Source organism: Mus musculus, chromosome 18 (assembly GCF_000001635.26).
Source record: "Mus musculus strain C57BL/6J chromosome 18, GRCm38.p6 C57BL/6J".
Taxonomy (NCBI): Eukaryota; Metazoa; Chordata; class Mammalia; order Rodentia; family Muridae; genus Mus; species Mus musculus.
In genome coordinates this window covers 35,598,610-35,618,822 of record NC_000084.6, presented here as the reverse complement: position 1 = coordinate 35,618,822, position 20,213 = coordinate 35,598,610, and the positions used below count along the sequence as shown (strand labels likewise).

Here is a 20,213-nt window from a genome sequence, read left to right as displayed (position 1 = left end):
CTCTCCAGCCCTTCAAACGAAGGAATTATAGGTGTGTATTACCATTACCATACCTAAGTAATATCTTTGAGACTGGAAAGGTTGGAAACACCAGCAGTGCCATAAACAGGAGAGATCCTTCTACATGTTATTTTGTTTCAATGTTAGTAGTCATAAAATTTCAATCACTTACAGTTCAGTTACCAGAAACCTGCTAATACAAGCCTATAAGGGGGTAATCATTTATCTTTAAGCTTCAAAACATGTGGGCAGCTCTAAATCCTAGTTTTGCCTATAATGGAGACACTTGGCTCTAGTTAATTCAAATATTTTCCCTCTCAAACAAGAAACATTCTAGTGAAAGTTGTGAGTGGTGGCTTAACCCTGTTAATGCCTGCTCTAAGGAGTCAGGCATGAGATCGAAGCTAGCTTGAGTAGTACCCCTTGCACACTTGATACTGAGCAGTTAGAGAACAAAAGGACTGAAAGTGTTATCTCCCAACCCCCAAGTGCCAAGCATGCCTGTCTTTTCTAGAGTTTCTTAAAAAACTTGCCTGTGGCCAGGTGTAGTGGCACACATTTAATCCCAGGACTTGGGAGGCAGAGGCAGGCAGATTTCTGTGATGTGAAGCCAGCCCGCCCTACACAGTAAGCTCCAGGACAGCCAGTGCTATGGAGACCTTGTTTCAAAAACCAAACCAAACCAAAAACCAGGAACAGGACCTTCCAGAGGACCTTGGTTCAATTCCCGGCACCTATGTGGCAGCTCACAGTTGTCTGAAACTCCAATCCTAGGGGCTCCGATATCCTGTTCTGGCCTCTCTGGCTACCAGGCTTGAAAGGGATACACAGACATACCTGCAGACAATAGTCACTTATCTAATAATAAAAAAAGAAAATGAAAACACTTGCTTCTTCATTAGTTTAAGGTAACTGTTTTTAAAAAGTAAAAAGACTTTTGGCAGCACATGGTGGCATAATCCCAGCAGAGGCATATAATCAAGGCCAGCCTGGACTATAGAACAAGTTCCAGGACCGTGAGAAGTACATAGAAAAACCTGGACTTGGAAAAACGAAACAAAACAAACAAAAGACCCTTCCTGGATGAAGTTGACCAGAACAGTGGTTGGTTAGCATGCAGAAAATAGCTGAAGTTCAACCTCTAGCACCACGGACAAAAACCAAGCCAAACCAAATGAACACCTTAAAAGCTTTTCAGAAAGAATGAGCCAGAAATAACCATACAAAAGAGCAAGGCAGTCCCAGCACCCAGGAACTTGAGGTAGGAGGATCCTAAGTTCAAAGCTGGCCTTGGCTATTTAGCAATACACTGTTCTCAAATACAATAAATGGCTACATGGCCTGCAGCTCTAGCACATCAAGAAACATTTATGCTGCTGCACATACTAAGCAAGTGCTCCGCCATTAACAGATATCCCCAGACCAACCACAGCTTTCTACCATGGCTGGCTAAGATTGCTGACAGTGCAGTCTTGGGCAAGGGCAAGTCAAACACTTGACAGACACCTGCTTGGCTACTGTGGACTGGAGTACACCTTCCTGTCAGCACACCTCACACACAGGGCTGCCCAGTGCCCACACTAGGCGAGCACCAACGCTGGAGTCTGTTGTCTGCACCAATAACACAAGCACCAGCTCGGTTCTACTATCATTTATTTTTTTTTAAATATTTTTGAAAAAATATAATTTTTTTACAATATTTTCAACTTAAACACTATTCACACTGAACACGTATGGCAGCTTAACCTACTCAAATATGAAGTTTAAGAAGCCAAAACTGTTCTAGCTTTGTTAAAAGAAAAGTTGTGCTGCAGACTATAGTCATGATGGTTAACAAAGCAAGGAAGAGCACCAGAGTCATGCTACCGTCTTTTGAGTGCTTCAGTTGGATTATGGGCTGGTGTGGGTCCTGTGTTAGACTTCACACATGATGGCGATGATGCAATCAATCTTCAGAAGATGCAAGCCTCAAACTGTATTTCCTCAAGATTAACACTGGGAGAACTCAGTATTCCTAACATGATAATACACCAGGCAAAAGCCAGACTAGCTCCTATCTGACCATCACCTTGTAACCTCAAAGACATTCTTGTGAAATTACTTACTTCAAAATTTAACAGATTTTCTCCAGAAGAGGTTATTTTTGATGGACAAATGCAACTGAGAAATCTGTTTAACAATCAGAACCTAATTTAAATTTATACAAAGTGTAGACATTAAAACGTGTCAACTAACCCTTAAGGGACCAGTTTAGCCTCAAAGACAGACAATTCAATGAGATTTGGAGGTGATTTAATTTGGTTCTTTGTCACAGTTGACTGGTGCTTCTCCCATTGCTGTCTTTACATTAAGCCACGTGGCCAATTCTACTTTCAGTAATTGTGTGACAGCTCCTTACTTAGTAACAGTCTCAGCACTTTTATTAAGCATGCAAGACTAACAAAAACTTTGGCAATGCGTAAGTGTAACACAGTGACGAGAGCTTTTACAATGGAGTCTTCTAACACTGCCTTCCCAGTGTGGAAACTGTGCTACATCCACCAAAAGCGGCCGGCTGCTCAGACATGTCAGTACTTCACCCCAGGAACAAACTCCTTTGCATTGGGATTCAGATTGCTCTTGACCTGAAAAATCATATATTAAAAGAAAAAGAAAAGAAAAAGCAAGTTCATTACAGATGACTGTGATTTCTCAGAAGTATTCAACCTAGACCTTTATGTAAAAATTATCTCCCAGAAAAATACAAAAGGTTGAACTCTATCTAAGGTTCTTCCTACCCCCAAACTCATGGCAGAGAAAGAATGTCATCTGGCTGGCCACAAACTCACGGAGACCCACCAGCCAATGTGCCTCCTAAGTGCTGGGACTGAAGGTCTGCACCTCCTAGCCTCTACATCCTATTAAGTATAACAAGAAACGCACTAACCTCACTTAAGCTATAAGAAATAGCATGAAATAAGGTATTTTCTTTTTCCAAGTGTGCCTGATGCTCTGAAAATACTTCCAAACATGTTAAATACATGTTCTCAGTCTGATTAACTGGGGCATTGTTGGCTATTAGGGAATTTTATTTAAGATTTTCACTGAAAACTTGGGGGTTATCTCTCTACAACTGCTGTTTTCTAATTCCCATAGGAGGCACTGTGTGTAACAGGAAAAGAAAACTACATAGGAGACAGAAGACCTGAGTTGGAGATCTCAGCTCTACCTATTCAAAATTCCCATGGAAGCTTGAACAGATCACCCTCTCTGTGACTCTGTTTCCATGTCAGCCCAAGTCTCCAAGTACTCTAAGAGACCTGGACTGCATTCCTCTGTCTCATTTCCACTTCCCTAAACATGAAGTCAATATAAAGAAGAAGAACTGAAGATCCTCTATGCTGAGTGTTGATAAAAAAGAAACCTGGAGATATTCCAGGGGTAGATGAAGACAGGAAGATTAAAAAACAAAAAACCAAAACCAAACCAAACAAACAAACACACCCCTGAATTCCAATGCCATGTATTTTAAGACCAAAACATAATATTAAATGACATACTGGACCAATAATTTAAAAAAGTTTAGATAAGTGTTCTCCCTTCACATAGGGGAAATAAATCTATACTTTCAGACTAGCTCAGTGATTAAAATGTCTATTTAGAATGTTCTAGGCCTGGGCTTGACCTTCAACATTAAATATACAGAAATAAAAACCCTTAAAAGAAAGAAAAAGTGCCGGGCAGTGGTGGCTCCTGGCACTCTGTGGAGGCAGAGGCAGAGGCAGGTGGATTTCTGAGTTTGAGGCCATCCTGGTCTACAGAGTGAGTTCCAGGACAGCCAGGGCTACACAGAGAAATCCTGTCTCAAAAAAACCAAAAAGTAAGAAAAGCAAGCATGGTTTAATTGTTAAAAAAATAAAAACAGGGCTGGTGAGATGGCTCAGTGGGTAAGAGCACCCGACTGCTCTTCCGAAGGTCCAGAGTTCAAATCCCAGCAACCACATGGTGACTCACAACCACCCGAAATGAGATCTGATGCCCTCGTCTGGTGTGTCTGAGGACAGCTACGGTGGGTGTACTTACATATAATAAATAAATAAATCTTTAAAAAAAATAAAAAAATAAAAATAAAAACAATCAAAAACAAAAAAAGGGCAGAATTCTTGAATATGTAATCTTCTGGAAACTAGAGAAGTCTAAAAATGAATTAAAGTAATCTCGAAAAGTTTGAGTCAAGCAATTCAGTTTCTGTGTTATGGATTTATGCAAATCTAGTCTATACATTAAGCCTTTATTCAAAGCACTAGTAGTATGTGAAATGACTAAAGTAGCAGTAGGCAAATATGTCCCAAGAGACCAGATCAGACACCTATTCAGTTCAGTCACAGTCATTTACTGCAAAGGGTCTGCCACAATGTGGATTCTGGTGTTTTCTGTATTGTTTTTTAGCAGCAGAATGTTTTTCAAAAGCTTGATGTGGAGGAGAACTGTAAAGTATACTTTGGGATGCTTAAACTGAGTATTCAAGTTTAGGTGATTATGATGAACAGCTTAGTAAACTAATCCATAATAAACAGAAGCTACGAATTCTAGGTCTCAGCAGTGTGGGGAAGAGGATTGCTCATGATTGAGGCTAATCAAGGCATTGAGTTGCAGGTTTGAACTAGAGTGAAACTCTGTTTCAACTACCCACCAACTACATCAAGCAAAAAAAATCTTTTATCTTAATTTTAGTAAAAAGATTCCCTGGGGCTGGAGAGATGGCTCAATGGTTAAAAGCACCAACTGCTCTTCCAGAGGTCCTGAGTTCAAATCTCAGTAACCACATGGTGGCTCACAACCATCTGTAACTGAATCTGATGCCCTCTTCTGGTGTGTCTGAAGACATCTACAATGTACTCATATACATAAAATAAATAAATCTTAAAATAAAAAAAAGGGCTCCTCAAGTTCTACATTAGCAATGATGTAAAATTTTATTACAAGCACATTACCAGTGACAAGACTGAGAAATAAGAATATGAACCTAGGTTTATATTCTTTTTCTGCCAAGAGCTTATAAATGTATCTCAAAGAAACTCAATCAGGAGATCTTAGATTTTTCTTTTTTTTGAGACAGGGTTTCTCTGTGTAGCCCTGGCTGTCCTGGCACTCACTTTGTAGACCAGGCTGGCCTTGAACTCAGAAATCCACCTGCCTCTGCCTCCCAAGTGCTGGGATTAAAGGCGTGCGCCACCACGCCCAGCTCTAAAACATCTTAAAGAGAAAGCAGGTTGATTTTTCACTTAAGGGAGATGAGGTAGGGTCTAAAAAAAGAAAAAGATGAGAAATGGCTTTTTACCACAAGATCTTCCAGAGAAGAGCCATCACTGATAACAAGGTCATTAAACTGGTCTTGGATTTGGTCCATAGTTTGTGGGAGATCTCGAGCTGGAATAAACCATTCATGTTCTTCTTCCTCTTCCAGCATTTCTTGGAAACAGCGTTCAATAAATTCTTCTTCCCACAACTCCTCTTCTATCTAGATTTATAACAAAAGAGGTTTATTATAGCATACGGCTTAAAATATCTTAAACTATGCCATCTGAAATCATAATGTAAGGGCCAGGTAAGGTAGTGCATGCCTTTAATCCCAAAACCCAGGAGGCAGGCAGGAGGTATCTGAAAGTCTAAGGCCAGCCAAGGCTATACAGTGAGACTCTGTCTTAGCAGAACAGAACCAAATTAAACCGTAACGTGCCTGGCTGTGTGGTTTAAAACCATCATCTCCACACTTGAAGAATAAGATAAAATGATTACCACAAATTCTAGGGCAGCCGGTGACACAGTCTGATGAGTTTGTCTCTCAAATGTTCTCTCTCTCTCTTTTTTTTTTAAGATTTATTTATTATTATATCTAAGCACACTGTAGCTGTCTTCAGACACACCAGAAGAGGGCATCAGATCTCATTACAGATGGTTGTGAGCCACCATGTGGTTGCTGGGATTTGAACTCAGGACCTTCGGAAAAGCAGTCGGTGCTCTTAACCACTGAGCCATCTCTCCAGCCTCCTCAAATGTTCTCTTTAACAGCCAGGCACAGCTGTAACCCCAGGACTCTGGAGGCTGAAATGTGTGGCGCTCACATCCACATAAACCCCATGTCTGAGCCGGGAGTGTGACTCATTGATACAGTTCTCACTGATGCAGGAAGTCTTGGGTCTGATCTCCTAACAACAAAATGTAAAGCCTAAAAACTCTTCTCCCTGCCTCTGTACTACAGGAAAAAAAAGCCCAGAACTACCATAAAAACCTAGCAACATCTGTTTAGGGCTATTCCAAGTCTCTACTTGTCTCTACAGACGGTTTTCTCTATTGAGAGTAGCAAAGTAAAAAGTAATGGATGATTTCTTTGAGGAATTTTTCAGAATTACCCATGAAGTCTTAAAATATCCAGGCCTCAATCCAACCTCCATAAAGACTAAGAAAATCTCTAAAAAGTAGAGATTAAAAACAGCTCAAAACCCCTCAACTGATTTCAGTATGATGGAGACATGGTCAACTCTCAAAGCAAAGACAGACAGACAAGACAGATGACAGACATCCACACACCCACATCCCCCTAAAGAGGTTGAAGAAAGGGCTCAATAGTAAAGAGTGCTTGCTGTTAATGCAGAGCTACACCCACACTGGGCAGCTCACGGATTACCTCTCATTCCAGCTCTAGGTGACCCAATGCCCTCTACTGGCCTTTGTGGGAACTTGCACACACATAAATAATAAAAACAATCTAAAACTCAGGCTTAATAGCTCATGCCTTTAATTCTAGCATTTGGGAGGTAGAGGCAGCGACTGCCAGGTGTTCTCCATGTGTCCCAGGCCAGACTAGTCTATATAATGTATTCTATTCAGTCTGGGCTACAGGGTGAGATATCCTGCCTTAAAAATAAACAACAAAATAACTTTTTCTAATGTAATAACAACCCCTCCTCCAAAAGACCCCACCTTCAATTGACTCTCACAGAAACAAGACTGAACTGTTTTACTCTGGAATGTCCATTAAGGGATGCAGAGAAGTTGGGCTAACTACTAACCGCAAAAAGCATGATCAGGATTGGGAATGAGAAAATGATTGACAGTAGAAACATGGGAATAAAAGATGACATCTATCAATTTATCAGAGCTCTCTACAGTGGGGCAGTAGCCGATTTTTCAGGCTGATTAGGACTGAGGCTTAATGAGGCTGGAGAGATGGCTCAGTGGTTAAGAGCACTCACTGCTCTTTCAGAGGTCCTAAGTTCAATTCCCAGCAACCACATGGTGGCTCACAACCATCTATAATGGGGACCCGAAGCCCTCTTCTGTGTGTCTGAAGACAGCTACAGTGTACTCATATAAATAAAATAAATAAATCTTAATAAACACCCCCCCCCAACAAAAAAGGTTGAGGCTCTAGTGAAAAGCAGATAATTTTGAACCAGGACATCTGTGGTCTGTCTGTCCTAGTTTCCTAAATATTTTTGGATTTGGATTGTAATAGAGATGTGATTGGTTCAAACACTGGTTTCCAAACTGAAACTATCTGGGAGCTCTTTTCAGTTTCCCAGGCTCCACCCTACTCTTCTGAATCAATCTTTAGGGTGGGACCCTGAAACAAGCTGCCCAAGTAATTTCAATGAGCAGTTTAGCCTGGCAGTAATTAGCAGCCAAATAAAATAGGAGTGGTAGCACATAAATCCTTAGTGCACATAAAGGACACACAGTTCAGTGCCAAGTACATATTTGAGATATAAAGCCATGAAAAGAAACATGTCTGTATACAGAACTAACTTGTCTGTTGAATTCCTCTTCATTTTCCATCCACATGTACTCTGCAAATGGATTATCCTCTTCATGAGAATGACCGTTAATAATCACATCGTCATTGATGATGCTTGGGCTAGTACTGCTGCGACTTGGATCTTTCATGGTTGGTGCTCGTTGTCGTTTTTAACCTTTAAAGTAGAATACAATCTTAATGAGCACACTTGTTAACCGTCAGGTGTTAGAGGCACATTAGTTGGAAAGATTCTTTCTTTTTCCAAAGCGACTTTAAGAAATAGCTGAGGGCTAAATTTGAGGTATAGATGTAGGATAATTTTAGTGTTTGTGTGAGGACATGGACATGTATGAGAGCCAGAGGTCTGGTTGCCACTACTGTTTGTGTCAGTTCTCAGAAGCAGAGGCAGGTGAATAGATATCTGTGAATTCTAGGCCAGCCTGGCCTACATATGGAGTTCAAGCACAGCTAGTGCAATATAGTGTGACCCTGTTTCAACAAAAAGAAAAAGTATTACATATATCAGGTTTGAGATATAGACGTATGGGATGTTGTGTGGAAACTAGTAAACAATCTATCCAAGTTGGTGCTTTCTTTGTGGGACTATGTGGGACTCAAACTCAGTAAGGTTTGCAGGCAAATGCCCTAATCCACTGAGCCATCTTCTTGGTCCCAACACTAAAAATAATTTCATTTTTGGTTTTTTGATATACAATATCACTATGTAGCTCTCTGGTTTCCCTGGAACTATGTAGACTAGGCTGTCCTTAAACATAAGAGATCCACCTGCCTCTGCCTCCAAGTGTTGGGATTAAAGGTGTGTGCCACTATGCCTAGCCAGAAAATTCTTTAAAACTTGATTTCAAGCCAGGCATTTGTGGCACACGCCTTTAATTCTGGCACTCGGGAGGCAGAGGAAGGAGGATTTCTGAGTTCGAGGCCAGTCTGGTCTACAAAGTGAGTTCCAGGACAGCTGAGGCTATACAGAGAAACCCTGTCTAGAAAAAACAAAACAAAACAAAAAAACCAAACCAAACAAAACAACAAAAAACTTGATTTCAGTTATGGCCCAGAACTAAAACAAACTCATGAATTTTATGTTTGAAAGTCTGGTGGTAGTGGTGTAGGCTTTTAATCCCAGCACTTAGGAGGCAGAAGCAGGCATATCTCTGAATTCGAAGCTAGCCTGGTCTACAGAATGAGTTTCAGGACAGTTAGGGCTGCAAAGAGAAACACTGTTTGTGGAGGGGGGGGTGTGGGGAGGGGGTTTTGTTTTGCTTGAGTGCAGGCACGTGTATATAGAGATCAGAGGATGATTTTCCTGAGTGGGTTGTTTTCCATTTAGTTGAGGAAGCATCACTATATAACATACTTCAGGCCAGAAAGGCTTTTGGACTGTCCTGGCTGTCCTCTGACTTCCACTCGCACACTGTGATGTATGCTGTCATACACCCTAGAAAATTTAATAAATGTACACTCTCAATTAGAATTTGGCAAATATACTAGCCTTCTGACTTTAGTTGAGACTAGAGGTGGTATTATGTGCATTATAATTAGTGTTAACTATAACATTTAATACCTAAGTATGCTTACTAACATGCTTAGGGCTTAAGGTCTGTCAGTAGTTCCTTTATTCCAAAGACAACACAGTCATTTGCTCACATTTGATAGTTTCTCACAATCTACAACAGTAAATAACTTAAAGTAACATAATTACCTATAAAAATTAGGCTAGCCAGGTTGGTGGTACAAGTGTTTAATTCCAACACTCTGGATGAAGAGTCTAATGCTAAAAATTAAAACATTGACTTTCAGATTCTTTACTATCTTACTAGTTAAGTTTGAAATTGCAAAAAAAGGTGCCAGATGGTGGTGGCATAGGCCTTTAATCCTAGCATTTGGGAGGCAGAGCCAGGTGGATTTCCGAGTTTGAACCAGCCTGGTCTATAGAGTGTTTCAGGACAGCCAGGGAAATCCAGTCTCAGGGAAAGAAAAAAAAAAAAAAAAAAAAAAAAAGACAACCCAATTTAAAAATGGGCAAAGAAGATCAGTTGGACATTAGTTTATGTTGACTTTAATAAAAACAATTGTTAGGCACTTAGCAATTCAAAGGGTATGGGACAGAGACAGTCTGACAACGCTACGGGCTTTATTGTAGATACAGATTAGGTTTGCCATAAGTTTACCAAATCAAGAAGAGTTCTAGCCCAGCATTGTAGTACATACCTTTACTTCCAGCTCTCAGGAAGCAGAGGCAGGTGGATTTCTGTGACTTGGAGGCCAGTTTGGTCTATACAGCAGCTCCAGGCTAGTCAGGGAGGCACAGTGAGACTCAGTCTCAAAAAATTCTAGAAAGAGTATTCACCTCCATATACCAAAAATTATGAAAAGAGATGCTGGGGATCTACAGCAACCTTATGAAATATATTGTTCACTGAATAGAAAGTACAAAGACAGCACATTTGAAAAAGGATACTAGAAAGATGTTTGGATTAGAAAAAGCACACACAATCACAAGAATATTCCAAGAATGAAAACAAAATTAAAAAGAATCAAAATCCTGAAGCTGCAACAAAGATTTCCAAGATGAGAACATGTCACATAGACATGGTGTCACACACTTATGATCCATCCCAGCACTGGAGAGGTTGAGGCCTGACTATGTGGGATGCTGTCTTACACCCTTTTGGGCTGGTTGAGGATACTCAGTGGCAGAGCACTCAGGTGGTAGTGCACACCTTTAACCCTAGCACTTGGAAGGCAGAGGCTGGAAGATCTCTGAGTTTGAGTTCACCCTGGTCTACAGAATGAGTTCCAGGACAGCCAGGGCTACTCTGTCTTGGCAGGGGTAGGTGGGTGGTGGTGGTGGTATGAGGCCCTGTGTTCATTCTCAAGTACCATGGTGCAGGGGAGAGACAGATGGACATTTCATTAAAATATATTTTAACCCCCATCAAATACAAATAGGCAAAGGATTTGAATAAAGATAGACCGATATATAAAACACACAGATGGTTCACAAAGCTCACACCTTAACTCCAGAACTAAGGAAACAAAGGAAGAGATTTCCTCTGCTGAGTCGAGGCCTACCAGAGCTACACAATTCTTTATTTAAAAAAAAAAAAAGCCTACAAGCAGCAGTAAATCTAAGATCCATTCGAGAAATACAAACCAAAGTCACAGTAAGACACCAGGCCACACCCTCTAGGAGAGTTACAGTAAGTCTAAATAAGAATGTAGAGAAACCAGAACCTCACTCATCGAGGGTGGGAAAGTAATATGTCACCAACTGCTCTGTAAAACATTAAGGCAGGCCCTTAGTAGTCTAAACAATGACTATCATTGGTCCAGCAATTCTATCTCCTAGAAGTTATCTATACTTAAGAACACGAAGTGTATGACTCCACATGCCCAGGGATGGAGTCAGATGACAATTCTAAGTGCTTGGGAGCATACTTCAAGAAAACAAGAGCCTGTGACCTCAGTTTCTTTAGAACTTGGAACTGTTCTTGGAAAATATTTCATGCTCTGCCTAGGTGTAGGATAGTGAATTTACTTCAGATTATTCATTATTGTTTGTTTCTGTTATTCTGGCTTTTTTGTTGTTGTTTTTTGAGACAGGGTTTCTCTGTGTAGCCCTGGCTGTCCTTGAACTCAGAAATCTGCCTGCCTCCCAAGTGCTGGTATTAAAGGCGTGTGCCACCACGCCTGGCTCTGTTATTCTATTATTAAATGTTTAACTATCCTTTATATGCTTCTGGGAAAACAAATTAATTTATGCAATGTGAACACTCACACATTCGTGGCTTGTTCTTGTGATCGCATAAACAACTCAAGAGAACCTTACTCAGGTGAGCTTTCTTAACCCCCATACATTTTGGTCCCATCTGAGGTTCTGAGTAAAGCTGGCTATTGCATGAGAGTTTAGTTGGCCTCTTCTATTGACTCCATTTTCCTAGGTCCCACCACTTCTAGAGACGTTGACTGAAAACTAACAAGATAATAATTTCAACACTTGGGAAGCTTAGTCAAGGGGCTACTATAAGTTCATAGCCAGCCTGGGCTACATAGCAAATGCCAGGTCAGCCACAGTTATATAGCAAGAGCCTCACTCAAATAAGCAAAATCCCAAAATCAAACAAAAAAACTAGCCAGGTGATTGTCATTGAGAGCATGAGGACCTGAGTTCCACTCCCAGCACCCAAATAAAAAGCCGAACATGGTGGCATACGTGGTGGCATATGCTGTCATGGCAGCAATGAGGTGGTAAATCCCTGGGGTTTGTCAGCCAGTCTAGGATAGTCAGAAAGCCATACATCCTGGTGAGATCTCCTTTAAAAACAAAACCAAAAAACCAGGGCGGGGTTGGCCATGTGCCTCAGTGGCTACGAGCACTGGAAGTCTTTTTAGTTTGAGCACTCACAGGGCAACTCACAATTACAACTCCAGTCCCAGGGACCAGATACCCTCTTCTGACTCCCTAGGCACTACACATACGGTGGCACACGCATACTTAAAGGCAGAATACCCACCTACACACAAGACATAAATTTAAAAAATAAAGACAGGGTTTGTGTGGCCCACACCTTTAATACCAGCACTCAGGAGGTAGAGGCAAGTGGGCCTCTGTGAGCTCCAGCCCAGACTGGTTTTGAGTTCCAGGACATCGAGGACTACAAAGAAAAATCCTTGAATCTCCCAAAACAAAACAAACACAAGTTCTAAGACAGTCAGAGCTACAGTGAGAAAACCTGTCTGGAAACAAAATTTAAGGGAGAAAAATAGAGGATTTGACTGTCTGGTGATAAAGTCTCATTATGTGGTCCTAGCTGTCTTGGAACTCCATACATAGACCAGGCTGGCCTCAAACTCTCAGAGATCCACCTCCCTCTGCCTCTCAAGTGGTAGGGGAATAAAGGAGTTTGCAACCACTGCCCAGCTGTTTGTTTGAAGTCCTTTTAAAACTTTTTGATGACTGATGTTTGATTTTACATTTTCCATCCTAATTCCATGTATAATTTTCTTACCTTTTCAGATTCCATTAAATTATTTCACCCATGATTTTCTTAGTTATTTTCCTATGGGTTAAACTGTTTTTCTTTTATTTGTGCTGGGGACTACACCCAGGGCATCAGAACACAAGCCAGGTAAATCCTGTACTACCAAGCATGCACTCAGTTCTTCTGTTGAGAGTAGAGTAATTAGATAGGGTTACTTTACATAACCTAGGCTACCCTTGATCTCAAGATCCTCCTGCCTCAGCCTCCCAAATACCACAACCAGCTAGCATACATGATTTTTTCTTGTATTTTCATTAGGTGCATGTGTAAGTGCAGGTGCCTACAGAGGCCAGAAGAGTGCAATCACCTGGATCTGGAGTTTTTAGGCATTGTGAGTCACCTGATGAGTGCTGAGAACTCAACTCTGGTGGCCTGCAAGAGATGTATATCCTCTTAACTGGAGCCATCTCTCCAGCCCCTTGTTTTTAACTTTTTATTCATTCTTTGTGAATTTCACATCATGTACCCCAATCCCACTCATCTCCCTGTCACTCCCTATCTGTCTTCTGCTCTTGCAACCTACCCTCAAAATAAGCACACACACACACCAAACCATCTTGTTGAAGTTGTAGTGTGTCACATAGTATATATACCCCTTTGTCTACTTCCAAATCTTCACAGTAATCACTCAGCTTCTGCTGCACTATCGATATTGGAATATAGACTCCTATATCCTGTTGTTGCTCTGTGGAAACCCTGCAACTTTGGATCTGCAGGACCAACACCAGCAGTTCATAGATGGGGAAGATGAAAGCTCCTAACTCAAAGTCCTGGATCTGGGCCTGGATGTTAGCTGAGTTGGTCAGCCCACCAGCTCCAGCACTGGCCCAGCTAGCTTATCCAATGCTGCAGTTGGCAAGAGGCAGGACTACCTTTCCCGCCTGCCCAAGGTGGAGAAGGGTTTGGGGTTTGTGTACAGACTGCACCTCAGGGTGGACCAGTGGCAGGGCCAGTTCTCCCGCGTGCCCTAGTATGTATCTTTGAAACAAAAATTTGACTACTTAATAATTCATATTACCATCTTTATTTTGCCAGGTTCATTGTTCACCATTTATTTTCCTTTATTTGTAGCACTGGGGAATGAAACTGAAGGCCTCATTTATGCTAGGTAAGCACTCTTCCATTGACTTGCTAGCTCTTACAGAGCCTGTGGAGGTCAGAAAAGGGCATCAGATCCTTTGGAATTGGAGACAGGATAGTTGGGAGCCATCATGTAGCTGCTGGGAATTAAACTCAGGTCCTCTGCAAGACTAAGGAGTGCTCCAAACCACAAGTCATCTATTTCTAGGTCTTTAAGTCTTTGTAAATTAGGGTGCCTGTGAACTAGAGCCTCTCCTTTCTGACCTTCATAGTAACTGACATTACAAACCTCACCATGCTTGACATTCATCCTTGTTTCTTATAGTATCTTCTCTTAATTTGATATATTTGAATTTTACTATTAATTTAATGCACATGAATTTACTGTCATTCACATCTAACAGAAAAGAAATGGGTCACAGAAGCGCACACAGAAAAAGTCTGATATTTGTATATCTTGTTCTATTTATATGTAGGCTCAGAGAAACACAACAAACTACACTTGCTGCATGCCTCTTTGGAGACATAATCCTGGCAACAACTCACATAGCCCTTGGAGCAAGGGAAGAGCAGCACTTCCTACAGAAGATGCCAGGATCATTACTGCCAACAGCAATCAGGATCCATTCCTAGTCCACGAGAAGCTGGACTTCTAAAAAAGACTTGAAGATGCAGGGCTCCTAGAAGGTAGATTGTTTTTTATTTTCTTCTCATTATAGGATAGCCAGAATTATCTCTCCAGCTCCTCGTTCTAACGTAGATTTAAGAGTATTATTTTTTCTAAAGATTGCCTGAACTTACATATTTTCAAACAACTGCATGTTCAAAAATGTCTGTTGAATTCATATTTGAGTAGGAACTTTAGTCTGAATCAAATTTTCAGACTTTTGTGTTTCTAGTCAATAATCTATATTGAAATAGGGCTTCACTGTTGCAGGAAATTAATTTTTCCCTCTTGTGAATACTGAACAGATAGCCAGGCATTGTAAGTACCTCATGCCTGTAATCTTAGCTACTCAAGAGGCAGAGCGGTAGCTGGGCGTGGTGGCACACGCCTTTAATCCCAGCACTCAGGAGGCAGAGGCAGGAGGATTTCTGAGTTCCAGGACAGCCAGGGCTATACAGAGAAACCCTGTCTCAACACCCCCCCACCCCCAAAAAAGAGGCAGAGCAGGAAGATCAGATATAGCATGTGTTCAAGGCTAGTCTGCATAAGATGAAACAGCTATCATAAGTTTTGAAATTTTATTATTTAATAAAAATAAAGAAAAAAGGAAAGAGGAGGTCCATTGGGTTGGGAATATAGCCTAGTGTTAGAGGGTTCCCTATTTCGGGGCTCTAAATCCCCAGCACCACAAAACAAGTAACCAACAGGGATTTAGAGAGCTTATTCCCGTGTTACATGAGGTAGGGGAAGAGAAGATGGCTGTATTTTAAAATTTAGATTTAGAAAATTTTTTGTTTGTTTGTTTTGGAGATAGGGTTTCTCTGTATAGCCCTGGCTGGCTGTACTGGAACTCACTTTGTAGACCAGGCTGGCCTGGAACTCAGAAATTTGCCTGCCTCTGCCTCCTGAGTGCTGTGATTAAAGGTGTGCGCCACCACACCCAGCCCTAAAGATTTTTATTCACATTATGTGAGTACACTGTCACTCTCGAGACACACCAGAAGAGGGCATCCGATCCCATTACAGATGGTTGTGAGCCACCATATGGTTGCTGGGAACTGCACTCAGGACCTCTGAAGAGCAGACAATGCTCTTAACAGCTGAGCCATCTCTCCAGCTCCAGATTTATAAATTTTACTAGACTTTTGTTAATTTTTTTTCAATTAATACTGCTTAGAAATCAGCCAACCACTACAAGTTAGGAGCTTATTGTTACTTGATTATGATCTCTTTGTTCCTACCTGAAATTCTATGTTCCAGCAGTGTCCTTTTATAGTTCTATTAAAACTTAAAATATATGGTTTTATTGTCTTTCTCCACTAGTAAGCTCTCTTAAGAATTGTCACTAAAATTCAAATAGAATTATCTTCTGTTTCATTAATTTGCCTTGAAAGGCATTAACCTTTCTTCTGTGACTCCTTAGCTTTATGTGCACTCTATGCCCCTCGCCCCCCATGCACTTTTTAAAAAAAAGATTTATTTATTATTATACCTAAGTACACTGTTGCTGTCTTCAGATGCACCAGAAGAGAGCATCAGATCTTATTTTTATTTATTCATTTAATGTATGTGAGTACACTGTAGCTGTCTTCAGACACACCAGAAGAGGGCATCCGATCCCATTACAGATGGTTGTGAGCCACCATGTGGTTGCTGGGATTTGAACTCAGGACCTTCAGAAGAGCAGTCAGTGTTCTTAACCACTGAGCCATAGCTCCAGCCCCCGCTAACCGCCTGCACAGTTTATGTATTAGTCTACCAGTCTCTTCAGGTGTTAAATAAAATAAATATTCTACCAAGCAAGGTGATGCCTATTCTAGCACTCAAGGAGTTGAGGGAGAAAAGCCCTGAGTTTGAGGCCATATTAAGTTTTAGGCCAGCCTGGGATATGCAATAAGACCTTGTCTCAAATCAAAACAAAATTCACAAGAGAAAACTATTTTCATTAGTCCTTTTGGGGAAGCATTAAATTTCTGTCATCATGTTTGACACTACAAGGATATAACTACAAGAGCGTCCTAAGAGCCAGACATGGTGAACCACACCAATTACCTTAGTACTTTGGGGAGACTGAAATGGGAGAATGTGGAATTTAAAAGGTTAGGTGGGAGATGGGGAGTGGGGTGGGAGGGTGCGGGCTGGAGAAATGGCTCATAAGTTAAGAGCACTGGCTGCTTTTCCAGAGGTCCTGAGTTCAATTCCCAGCAACTACAACAATCTGTAATGGGATCCGATGAAGACAGCATAGTCATACACATAAGATAATTATACATATACATAAAATATCTTTTAAAAAGTCAAGTATACATAGTATATACTATGTATATATCCAAGACTTATTTTCAAAAAAAAAGGGGGGGGAGCAAGCAAGCAAGCAGAAGTAGCTACAGGCTAGGTAGACAGTGCTGGATGGAGTATGCCTTTGATCCTAGCACACAAAGGCAGATCCAGGCTAGCCAGGGTTATATAGTGAGCCTGGCTCAAAAGATTATACAACAACAAACCTGTTTCATCATTATTAGTCTGTTTTATTCTTATTAGTTGTGTAATAAGTTATATAATCTGAGTCTCACCTTCTTCACATGCAAAATGGGTAATAATTTTAAGTATCTAGGGCTGAAGAGGTGCTTCAGCAGCTGAGAGCACTTGTAGTGCTTCAGTTCCTAGCACTCACATGGTAGCTCACAACCATTGTTAGCTCTGGTTCCAGGATCCTACTTTGACCTTTGTAGCAGGCACATGCACGAACACACACACACACACACACACACACACAGAGGCATAACCTAAAAAGTATCTTTTAAAAAAAAAAAGACTGTTAAGAGCAAAGTACTCTTAACAGCTGAGCCACAACTTCAGTCTTTTTTCACCAAACAGAATCTTGTAAATCAAGAGCAGCCTTGAACTTCTTGAACCTCTGCCTCTGCCTCCCAAGTGATGGGATTTCAGCAATGCAGCACTGGTGTTTACTTATTTTTAGACAGAGGCCCACAATGTCTCCCTGGCTCATCTGTAACTTGCTATGTAGAATAGCCTGGTCTCAAACTCACAGACCCCACCTGCTTCTGCCTCCTGTATTTACTCTTTTTGAGAAAGTCACACTGTAACTCAGGATGGCCTCAAACTTGGGGTAATTCTCCTGCCGCAACCTCCTAAATGCTAGGATTATAAACATGATTTAATCAAGCTCAGATAATCATTTAGAACAATTAAGCCTCTAAAGGAAGGTACAAGTTAAAAAAAAAAAAAAAATCACAGGTCTTATACCTGTAGGAGTGAAACAAGAATAATCCTAACCAAAGGCTAGGACCTGCCAGTGTGGCGACAAGACCCTAGAAGCCCAGCTACTAAGGAAGCAATTTATCAAAGGGCTGGACATGTTAGTTGTTGCACTACAACAAAACAAAATTAAAAACTCTAATGCTTATAACACTCATCTCTAATGTTCTAAAGGCGATTTGGTAAAAGGAAGGATGGCTCACCATTCTTCATCATTTTAATCAAAAGCAAAAACACTACTCTAAAGTCATTTTAACTAGAAATTACTTTTCTAGTCCTTTAGTTGAGCTTGCCATATTTCAAGTATCTGTTCCACCCCCCCACCTCACTATGTACCTATGGTTGGTCTTGAACTCAGAGATCTGTCTCTGCTTCCTGAATACTAGGATCAAAGGTGTTTGCCACCATATTACATTTCACCACAGAAGTGCTGAGTTTCACAGAATCCAGCCACCACACATAGTTTAATTAATATTTATAAAGGTACTTAGAACAATGCCTAGCATTATTAAATGACATATACTTGCAAATAATCTGTCAAGTTCCTGTTTTCTCAACTTTAAAATAGGTAAGAAAAAACTTGTTCCAGTTCACATGATGTTATGTGAAAATACTTTATAAATTATAAAAAGATGTGAAAGTCCAAAAGGTGGCTGTACTCCCTTCAATCTTCCACAATACCCATTAAAATTGTAAGCAGTAGACATTGTATAATTTCCATTAAAATGAAGACAACACTATCTAAGCTTATAAAGTGATAAGCCTGAATAAGATTTATTGCTTACTGGAGGGAAATCCTGGTATAAACTTACTCTGTCCCAAAGAGGATAGAAATTACCTACCTCAGTTTGAGTTCTCAAGGACCAATATGCACAGCCTTTAACCATTACAGTGAATCGCCATTCCCCCCATCCCCTAAAGAAACAGATAAATAGGGTATAATTTTTTTTTCAAAGTTACCTATCTTTGAGATACATATTTGTGGTAATGGTTTTGTTCAAGGTCATTAACTAACAAAAAGAGTGTTCTCAATATCCCATCATTCACAAACCAGAAACACAGAACAATAAGTACTGGATCTCATTAAAGGCCTTGCATAGACTTTTTTTCTAGTTGAAACAACATACAGCTGAATTTTCAGAGCTACTTAATGAACCAACACCTATCAACTGCTCAAAGAAACGAGTGAAAAACGTGCTACCTTGATACAAGAAACGCTCAGCCAGCACACGCAAAATGAACGTTCACTGAAATGAGAGTCAAAGGTTGTCAGAAAACAGAAAACCAAATTCGTTGTAGGGTTTGGGGCTGCAAAGTCAGGTAAAGTAAGATAAATCAAACCTTTTAGCACACATTAGAAAATTATCTCAGGCTGCTGCAACGTTTTTAAAAATTAACCTCACCAGAAGTCCTACCATCCTCCCCTCTTTCCTTTCTCCGAGGTAGTAGTGGTGGAAAATAAGCATATATTAACGAAGGGTAAAAAGACCAGTATCAAATCCTAAGAATTAATGGGCCTTATTATCTAGCTAAAGCCTTGCTTGTGTGTTTTCAGCGCCCCCGAACAAGGACCCTATCTGGAGGACGTGATAAAGCTTAAAATAAAGGGGAAGGAATGGTGAAGAAATGGAAAAGGTTGAAAAAGATACAAGCCGTTCGACCGTTACAGAGTGCTCCCCCGGGACACCGCCAGCCTGCCAGTCCCTTTTCTCCCCAAACCCAACATCCGCAGAAACGCGCAGGCGCAGCAGTAGAGGCTGCGCGTGGCGACGCGCAAGCGCAGAGTGGGTAGAAACAATGAGCTTTGTTGCCCAAGTGGCAAAGGGGAGGTGGGGGGGAGCGGGGATCAGGGGAAAATGCACAGAACAGGGGGGAGGGGGGAAACAACTGACTGAAGAACGCAAGAAAGTGCTATCCCGGCAACACTCGCGCGCCACAAAAGACCCGGACAGACGGCTGACTGTGCAATCGAAATCATAATGAAATGAGAAAAATGAACGACGGCCATTTCGGAGATAGATGGAGCCTGCTCATCCCTCAAACTCCGTAGAAATGGGCCAGGAACAACCGAGGTCAAAGCCTACTCGAAGGCCCACAGCCTAGGCGGCCCTTTTACCCCCTTTAGCCTTCTCCGAGTGCGGCCTCTCGACCGCTGGGGTCGTCACGCCCTCACAACGGTCCGTCTGACAGGACCCCTCACCCAGTGCACGGCAGCGGGGACGGTAGCCAACGAATCCTGTCGGCCTCCGCGGATCTCCACAGGCAGCGCCGCTCCCCCGCTCGACGTGCGCTTTGCCCGCCGCCTCCCTTCTCCAGTCCAAACAAACACCCCTGCCCGGAAGTGACTTCA

General features: G+C 41.4%; 2 protein-coding genes across 13 annotated transcripts in view; one reads left to right on the top strand and one right to left on the bottom strand.

The window, feature by feature from the left end:
• The window catches only part of Slc23a1 (solute carrier family 23 (nucleobase transporters), member 1), a 25,622-nt gene extending 11,023 nt beyond the window's left edge, over positions 1-14,599 (top strand). The window contains exons 17-18 of one of the 3 annotated variants that reach the window (XR_003952504.1): positions 13,909-13,945; positions 14,394-14,599. The gene's annotated coding sequence lies outside the window, so the exon portion shown is untranslated. Of the gene's footprint in view, positions 1-3,135; positions 4,220-13,908; positions 13,946-14,393 lie in introns of those variants that run through there. The other 2 variants (NM_011397.4, XM_017317851.2) reach the window with 2 other exon arrangements.
• On the bottom strand, positions 1,637-20,213 carry Paip2 (polyadenylate-binding protein-interacting protein 2). Of its 10 annotated transcripts, none has more exons than XM_017317973.2 (6): positions 20,064-20,213; positions 18,706-18,778; positions 10,004-10,085; positions 7,789-7,952; positions 5,321-5,500; positions 1,670-2,624 (listed from the first exon to the last, which is right to left on the bottom strand). In XM_017317973.2, exons 4-6 carry the CDS (start codon positions 7,924-7,926, stop codon positions 2,568-2,570), a joined length of 375 nt encoding a protein of 124 aa, XP_017173462.1. In that variant the 5' UTR covers positions 7,927-7,952; positions 10,004-10,085; positions 18,706-18,778; positions 20,064-20,213; the 3' UTR covers positions 1,670-2,567. The 10 variants fall into 10 exon arrangements, with proteins under 10 accessions (NP_001344399.1, NP_001344401.1, NP_001344400.1 ...); XM_017317972.2 differs by lacking the exon at positions 20,064-20,213 and adding an exon at positions 19,065-19,952; XM_030250581.1 differs by lacking the exons at positions 10,004-10,085; positions 20,064-20,213 and adding exons at positions 9,150-9,230; positions 19,525-19,952.

Coding starts and splice junctions, on each gene's coding strand:
- Paip2 (XM_017317973.2), bottom strand. CDS start 7,926: ATGAAAGATCCAAGTCGCAGCAGTACTAGCCCAAGCATCATCAATGAC. Junction 5,501..7,788: donor AAGAGGAATTCAACAGACAA/GTTAGTTCTGTA, acceptor TTATAAATCTAG/ATAGAAGAGGAGTTGTGGGA. Junction 2,625..5,320: donor CTTCTCTGGAAGATCTTGTG/GTAAAAAGCCAT, acceptor ATGATTTTTCAG/GTCAAGAGCAATCTGAATCC.